This window comes from Ochotona princeps, chromosome 22, assembly GCF_030435755.1.
Source record: "Ochotona princeps isolate mOchPri1 chromosome 22, mOchPri1.hap1, whole genome shotgun sequence".
Taxonomy (NCBI): domain Eukaryota; kingdom Metazoa; phylum Chordata; class Mammalia; order Lagomorpha; family Ochotonidae; genus Ochotona; species Ochotona princeps.
The window spans coordinates 23,300,636-23,308,991 of record NC_080853.1 but is presented as its reverse complement, the minus strand read 5'-3'; the positions used below and the strand labels follow the sequence as shown (position 1 = coordinate 23,308,991).

The following is an 8,356-nucleotide window of genomic DNA, read 5'->3' as shown; positions in this document are numbered from 1 at the left end:
TTTTACAAAGGGTATTGTTTTAAAAAGATTCTTTTGTAGAAAAAATTTTTTTAAATGAGATATCAAAAGCAAGTCAGTAAAAAAGTAGATTTTAGGAGAATATGGTCAGGGCTGGTGCCATGATGTAACAAGCTAAACTTCGCCTACACTGCCACATCCCATATAGGAACTGGTTCAAGTATGGGCAATTCCACATCTGATCCAGCTCCCTGCTGGTGGCCTGGGAACACAGCTGAGGAGGGCCCAAATCCCTAGGCCCCTGCACCCATTTGCGAAACTCAGAAGACACTCCTGGCTTCTGGCTTGGGCCCAGCCTCTTTCCAGTTATTGGGCCATTTGGGGAGTGAACCAGTATATAAAAGCTTGTGTCCACATGCTTAGTCTCCCCGCCCCCTGTGTAATTCTACCTTTCAAATTATTAAAAAAAAAAAAAATGCTTAGCACTTGAGCACAACCCTGCCATAATATGTAAAAGTGAAAATAACTCATACGAAGATTTTAATCAGTAGTTGACACTAGCATAAAAGCTTTTTGTTAGATTGGCTTGTTGACCACATACTGTTGCTATTTTGTTATTTTCTTAAAACATCTATTTTTATTTTAAACAGTTACAGAGAAAGAAAGAGGAAGAGTGATCTTCCATCTGCTGGTTTACTCCCCAAATGGCTGCTATGGCTGGAGCGAGGCTGGTCCGAAGCAGGAGCGTCTGCTTTCCTAGGCACATTAGTAGGGAGCTGGATCAAAAATGGATTAGCCAGGACATGAACTGGTGCCTGTTGGGATGTGGGCACCATGGTGGCTAAACCTACTGTGCCATGATGCTGGCCCTTAAGCACTTGCTTTAAGTCTTCAAGAAAAGATGAATTGTTAAATTTATACCCAAGCCACCTATATGTCTTAACAATTTTTATTAAGAAGGCAGTTTCGATTGGTACTCATTTTCTGTCCTTGTTACAAAGCACCCTATTTTGTACATGTTACACTTGGAGCTCACAGCACATTTATGGGCAGTTTCTTATTCCAAAACAGATTCAGTCACACATGTAAAGATTGCTTTGATTTTAAGAGTTTCTCTGAACTCCTACCCAATTCATTCCTGCTTTCATATTCAAGGGAAGCACACTGGTTAATCTTAAGCCAAGAGGCAAAAATCCCACCTTAACCTTGACTAAGAAGGTATTTTGATGCCTTTGAGTTCATTGCTAGTGGTGATTTGAATGAAGCAGAATTCTTGGTTATTGAAACAAGTCCCTATTAGGAGTTACCCCCAACAACCATTCGATTACCTTCACCCTAGAATTTCTATTTTCCAAATATTAAAGATGCATAGCCAGCTAACTACAGTATTGTGTGGTCCAAAGGATGCTTCAGTTAACTGTGTGCAGGCTTTGAGGTACTCCCAGCCACCTGCAATTCTGCACTCCTACTTTCTCAGCCCTTTAGTTTTGGTTTAGTTTTATTGTCAGCTGCCGTGACACTTTTGGGCAATATCTGAAGTAAGCAAAATTGCCAGGTGGATGAGATGCCCTTGTTAACAGGTGGTGCTGCCCTGCAGGATCTGCTGGCTACCCATCTCTTCTTTCTCTTCGGTCTCTCTCCATCTCTGTTCAGCTCCTCCGTCCATTTGCGAGTTCCAGGTTCCAGAAACACGTCCCGTTTGTTCACACAGCACTTTCCATAGCTTCAAGTATACTATGTACAGCTGTAAATCCTCCAAATTCTGATGTAAAAATAGGCCAATTTTTGGCAGTTAACTATACTCCGTTATGGCCTCTAAGTAGACTATATACCACCCCATCCCAATCTCAGTATGGATACCCCCCCCAAACTCAGAATGAGGATAAGAGCCAGTAAGAGCAGCGTCCTTCCGTTTTAAGCTCAAATGGGGTGATGGATGTTAACGTACAAAGCCGTTGTCTACAAATGAATGTGTTTGCCGTTCAGGCTTACAATTCAGGCAAATTGGGTATAATGACCTACAGGTTAATTGTGGCGCAATGACGCGCAGCGCCTAAGCGGTCAGGGGAGCGGTGGCTTCGCAGCAGCAGGCGGAATACTGGTCGCAACCTAGAACCGCTGCGCTGGCCATCCAGCTGCTTCTCGGACTCAAGGTCGCAGTTTCTGGGCTGGTTGGAAAGTGCCGGGCCCTCGGTGTGTTTGGGATTTCGACACCCAGATCTCCCTGCACCTCGCTCTCTGGCCCGCCCCTCGCCTTCCGGGTTCCCCAGCTATTCAGTCTGTGCGGAGCCTGGAGGGCGCCCGGGAGAACGCGGCCTTCCGACTGCAGCGGCACTGGGGAAGCATCCTGGCTCGGTTCCCTGGCCGCGCTGCCGCTGCTTCTCAGCCTGGCCCGTGACGTCGTCTCAACTCCCTGCACAAAGCCCCAGACCTGCAGCGGCGATGTCCCTCGTTGTTTGCAAAGCTCATGTTTCAAATCTGCTTGTGCGCCGGTTTCCTTGTGCTACCAAGTGTCTGGTTAGATGTTCCCCAAACAATCCACTTGGCAGACTGCACGGCCGCTTCGCGGCTCACCCCATAAGGCTCAGGGAACTGAGTGAGTGCCCCAGGCCGAACTCTCTTGGGGACGATGGGCTGCTCTGTGGGCAGAAAGGTCAACGAATGAATGAAATCTCACAGGGCCGGTGCACCTACAGCCTTAGCAGCACAGTGAGAGCCAACACAGAGCTAGTGATCCCTTCACCCTTGCTGTGTGGCATCAGCTGTTCCTTACACCGCCTGAGGGTTCCACAGCTTACATTTGAGCAACAATAGTGTTTAACGTTTTATTAGAAATCACTTAAACAATGACTAAGACAAGAAGTTACATGGAGTTAAGTGTGCGCATGCACACACACACACACACACACACACACAACCAAATAAAACCAAAAAGCCTCTTCTGGAAACTCCTGCTACCTCTACACTTAAGAATAAATTTAAAAAGTGATCCTGGAACCCTCTAGAGCTCACCAAATAAAACTACTCAATATTTTAGAAACTGTATCTCAGTTCTCCGTGTCACTGGATTTGGGGATGGCATGCCACCATCTTTGGAAAAAAGAAAAAATCTGGACTGTGTCACTAACACACAGGCTGCACCCACAAGCTGGCATGTGCCCGGCGGCACAAAAATACTGTGCTGGCTTTGGTTGCATGCGCAGTTTATGCTGCCACCACAATGCCTTGTTTCTCCTGCTCACAAATTCACATCCAAAATGCCAGTTGATTTGGTCTTTCATTTTGACTCATCAATTTAAAAGTCCTTCTGCATGCTTGGTATGCAGTGAAGTTAACACAGCAAGACCATGGAAGGTGCTTGTTTTTAGTGAACAGGACTGAGCCCTCTGATTTGCTTTAAATTGAAAGTAAACAGTCACTAACAGACTAGAGTTTGAACACAACATCTGTGTTGATAGAAGGCCGATTGACTGACTACTTGGGGTGACCATTAGATTTAGTTCTAAGCAGAGCCTTAAGTGGAAAACAATCGGGTTACACCCCCCCAAACACACACATACACCCTTCCATTTACAAAATATCCCTCTTGTGTCTTGAAAATTTCTCTCACACGCACACACACATACACTACAGTTTACAACCCGGAGTCGATTACACAAAAGTACCTGCAATGCCTGCTGCTCTTCACAGCTTTGATTCTGGGTTTTAGTTTCTCAGCCTCCGTTGGAAGGGAGTGTTAGACCTCAACCATTTAGGGAACCGCCACATCTGCAGGGCCAGGGCGTCTGAAACAGAGGCGTCTGCTCCACTTGGATGGGCTTTGTTCCGCTCAGACCCGGGCCCTCCTTGCTCTTGGCGCAGAGACACTTATCCTCCTCTTCAGTTAATGAGTTTCACCTAGTCTGGCCGTCTGTGTTGCGATGAGAGCTCTGCCTGGCACTAACCACAGCAGAAGGAAAAGCTCTCGCTCTGCATTATCAGAAGGTGGAGTTTTACATTAACTTAGTGTTTCAGGAGTCAAGCCTATTCCCGGCTCCAGAAGGGGCACACAGAAACTCGGTGGAGGTACAGTGCTAACTCTGCGTCAATTACTCCCGGCTGGGCTCTTACACTACTTACAGGAATGCTGAAAAGGAAAAAAAAAAATGAGCTTACACCAAAACCGCCCTTAAAAACGTATCTTCTTCATGATGCTATTATGTTTGATAATTTCATCAGTTTGAGGGATTCTTTGTCTGGAAAGAATTATCAAGGAAAAAAAGGATACTTTCCATGAGTTTTTATTACCTGGAGCATTTAAACCATCAGCTATCATTTTTTTCTGGGGACTATGCCATAAAGATTACTCTAAACCATGTGGTTGTTTTATAAACTTTTCTAGAAATAGAATTTCAGAATTCGGGTACAATGATGGTAGTAAGCAACTGATGTGACAACACAGCAATTTGAAAGATGACATTCTATCAAAGCCTTTTGAAATCTGGTATATTGTGAAGTTGTCCAGGCCTGATAAACATTTCCATAGTGCGCCAGGAGGTGAGTACACCCTTTCCATACTAATTTGCTCAAATTATTTCTTTTGTGTAAGATGTTTTTAAAATCAAATTGCTTTGTCCAAAAATTCAGACACTGAAGGTGCGCCCCTTGTCTCTTTTCACACTTTGTGAAAAAAGAATTTATTATACAAAATGCAGACCAGAGTGTGTGTCCTCTACAACACCTTCCTCTGCATTCACTCTGCATTCAGAAAGCTGCTGTTAGGCGAAATAAAATGTTTCAGACCCAAACTGTATTCTAGCACCTCTACTGCACCCAGTGACTTCTTGCATTTTCACCAGTTTCCTAACCTTACCTTCTTTGGTGTTGTTAGCAATTTTACTCCCAAGTCAGTTATGAAAATGACTAAATCAAGCTGAGCTGTCACATCAAGCCAAACACACACACACACACACACAGAGGACTCTATACCCTTAATGAAAAAGAAATGAACAGTTGACTTTTAGGAAAAAGTACTTAAGGTTCTTTTAAGTTATATTTAAATATCCATTTGAAACATAGGAAATATAAATTGGCATATTAAAGAATAGATACATTGTTTGTACAATAAGACACCAACAAAATCGGTGTAACTCCTATTAACTTCTAAACATGATGGAAAAATTATAATTTTATTCTTTACATCTCGATTACAGTTCAGTGAGCCGCCCCGTTCTTGGACCATGGATTAGTTGCCATCAGCTTGAGCCATGTCACTTGTCCCCGCTAGGACTTCATTCATCAGGTATTCAAACCAGACAAGAAATGACCTCCAAGAGAGTAAACACCATGCCTACAGAAAGACAGGCTCTATTTATTTTATCACTTGGCTGGGGAAGGGGAGTGGGGACCAGATTCCATTTAAAAAGTCATTTACAACCTTTTTTCCTTGCATCTTAGAAGGAATATCTTCCAGTAGCATAAAATACAAACATTCATTTGCCAAATCATCGTGGAAACATGTTGAAACCAGTAGGGAGACCTAAAAACTCAATTCACGGGGTCCATGTTTTGATCTTGATTCCTTGGCCCTATGACCTAAATGGCAATAATTCCCCTGCGATAACGTTGCTGTGGGCATGATCAACCTACAATTCAATTTACTCGCAATCAAACACTAATGAAATTGCACTTGGGGGTGAGATGAGGAGGGGGGAGGGGTGGGCTCCTAAGAAAACGAATCTCCCAACAGGAAAACAAAAACAAAACCACACTTAAAGCTGGCTTGATTCCGCGCCCCCTCCTTCCTTTAAGAAATACAAATACCCACAAAGTTTTCAACTTTTAAAACTCTTGAGAGCTTTGGTTAGGTACGCGGCGGCGGCTGGCGGGGTTCAAGCACCCTGTCGCCTCATTTAGAGACTCCTGGAAGGAGCCGAGAACCCTTGGAAGCCTCGTGCCCAGGCTTGCGGCTGTCACCCACCATCCCCCGTCTTGGTCTCTGATCGCCGCGTATACTTCGAAGACTCGGCTTCCGCGCACGCCGCACCCCCAGCCCCTGTCCGCCTTTGCAGTTTCAGGTCCACCATTCGGGGGGCCACATTCAGGACCTCCGCAGGGTCACCACGTCCTGCCATAGAGCAGGTTGGCGCCCAGCACGCCGCCACCGCCGCCGTAGTCCCCAGCGGCCGCGTCCAGGGCTGCCAAGCCGCCTCCGGGGCCGTGCAGCGCAGGCGGGCTGGGCGACAACTCCTCCAGCTCGGGCGCGGGCGTCGCTGCCGGCGGCTGCTGGCCGGGCTGGCCCGGCGTGGGAGTGCCGGCGCCGTTCTGGCACGGCTTGCCGTCCTTGACCAGCACGGGCACGGCCACGCGGCGCGGCGACGGCGGCGGTGGTGGCGGTGGCGGTGGCGGCGGTGGGCCCAGGCCGCCCTCCTGCTGCAGCTGCTGCGCCGCCTTGTCCTTGGCCTGCCGCTTCATCTTGTAGCGGTGGTTCTGGAACCAGATCTTGACCTGCGTGGGCGTCAGATGGATCATGCTAGCCAGGTGCTCGCGCTCGGGCGCCGACAGGTACTTTTGCTGCTTGAAGCGCCGCTCCAGCTCGTACACCTGCGCCTGCGAGAAGAGCACGCGCCGCTTCCTGCGCGGGGCCGCGGCCGCCGCGTGCAGCGGCGCCAGTGACTTGGCGGCGTCCGCGATGCCTGTCAGCGACCCCATGCCGGCCACGTTCACGCCCGCCGACGGCCCCATGAACCTGGAGACTGGGGAGGAGGCCCAAGGGGGCAAGGGCAGTGAGCGGCAAGGCCCGCCACCTGCCGCTCCCGCCGCCGTGTCCCCTTCTGCTCACCCCCGCGAGCCCAGCAGCAGCCTCCCCGAGCGCGCGCGCGCGGTGCCGCAACACTCACCGCCCCGGGGACCCCAGGACACCCATCCCCTCCGACCCCCGCCACGCGCGCCGGCCCGGAGCCCCGGACCAGGGGGTCCATCCCGAGGACCAAGCACCCTGGCGTCCCGGGCTGTGGCGCGGGAAAATCTCGCACCCGCCCGCCTGCCCGCTGTCCCGCGCGCCTGACCCCCCGGCTCACTTGACGAGTAGCGCGGGTCCGAGTTGGCGCCGTACCAGCCGGTGGCCGCGGCGGCGCCCCGCATGCCGTCCGTGTAGGCGGGCAGCTCGCTCATGTTGCCCAGGCCACCGTTGCAGTAGCCACCCATGGCGCCGTGAGGGAACTGCGAGACGCTGGGCGGCATGTGGTAGGTGGCGGCCGCCGCCGCCGCTGCCGCTGCCGCCGCGGCCGCCGCAGCCGCCGCGTTGTGGCCCGCCATGGCGTGAGGAGGCTGCATGCCGGCCACGGCCGCCGCCTGCGACGACGACGACGACGACGACGACGACGAGGGCCCGGGCGGCGGCGCGCGGTAGGCGGCCCCCAGGGGAGCCCCCAGGCCGGGCGGCGCGCCGTCCATGGCGCCGCCGAACTTCTTGTAGGTCTCCTCGATGGGACTCAGGATGTCGGACACGGAGAAGGGCGTCGTGTGCTTGGGGCTCAACGACATGGCTCGGCGGACGGCCAGGGTAGGGGAGGCCCGGGCGGGCGCTGCTCGCCGCCGCCTTGGGCCGCGCCTGGGGCGAGGAGTCGGCGGCGGCTGCGGCGCGGCGAGCCCCGCGCGCTGCGGGAGCTGCGGTTTATTTTAGTCCGGCGCCAGGTTTACGACAGACTCGGGGGGCGGAGCAACATCCCAAACGAGCAAACAATGGTCATTGACATCTTTCCCCCCCCCTCTCTTTCTCTCTCTCTGTCTCGCACATCCCCCCCCCCTTTTCGGCCTCCCCATAATGGAGGCAAAAAAAAAAAAAAGGTGAAGGCGTATGTCGATGGGTGGGGGGACAATTGGGTGCTTCTGGCCAGAGATCACCCCCTTGGCCTCGTCTGTGCTGCGCGCCGCTCTCTGCGACAATCGCCGCGGCTGGACGTGAGGGACGCAGCGCTCGTCCCCCGGGGCAGACCGAGTTATTCCTCAAGTGACTTTCACGGCGGCGAAGTACGGGGTAACTGGGGAGGTGCCAGGGGCGGGGGGCGGGGAGCGAGGAAACGGGCTGCTAAGTTTAGGGGCGTGGGGGAAGGATTCGCCCTGCTCGCTCCTTGCACTCCCAGCTCGGCCGCTCGCTGGCTACATCATCTAAAGTGTTAAAAAAAAAAGAGAGAGAGAGAGGCTCTTGGTCCCACGATAAGAGTGCATAAAGAGAAGAGGTACAATGACCGGCCCTGCCATTGTAAGGATTCCTAATTTATGCATCTTTAGACCCTTAAGCATCATTTTGTGGGCAACCGAACGGACACTTCCAAATTAGCTCAGAGTTATCCAGCTCCAAAGAAGAGAGAAAACGCGCGCGCGCGCACACACAGACACACACAAATTACACAGACGC

General features: G+C 51.4%; 1 protein-coding gene across 1 annotated transcript; it reads right to left on the bottom strand.

The window, feature by feature from the left end:
- Positions 1 to 5,505: 5,505 nt before the first annotated feature.
- NKX2-4 (NK2 homeobox 4) lies at positions 5,506 to 7,509 on the bottom strand. Its single transcript, XM_058679684.1, has 2 exons — positions 7,017 to 7,509; positions 5,506 to 6,692 (listed from the first exon to the last, which is right to left on the bottom strand). The coding sequence occupies exons 1-2, from the start codon at positions 7,480 to 7,482 to the stop codon at positions 6,055 to 6,057; spliced, it is 1,104 nt and encodes a 367-aa protein (XP_058535667.1). The 5' UTR covers positions 7,483 to 7,509; the 3' UTR covers positions 5,506 to 6,054.
- Between the last annotated feature and the right edge of the window lie 847 nt (positions 7,510 to 8,356).

What these genes read in the sequence shown, in the direction of transcription:
- NKX2-4 (XM_058679684.1), bottom strand. Translation starts at nt 7,482, where the DNA reads ATGTCGTTGAGCCCCAAGCACACGACGCCCTTCTCCGTGTCCGACATC. An exon ending in GGACCCGCGCTACTCGTCAA is followed by an intron (nt 6,693 to 7,016) that starts GTGAGCCGGGGG and finishes CCTCCTCCCCAG; the next exon opens with TCTCCAGGTTCATGGGGCCG.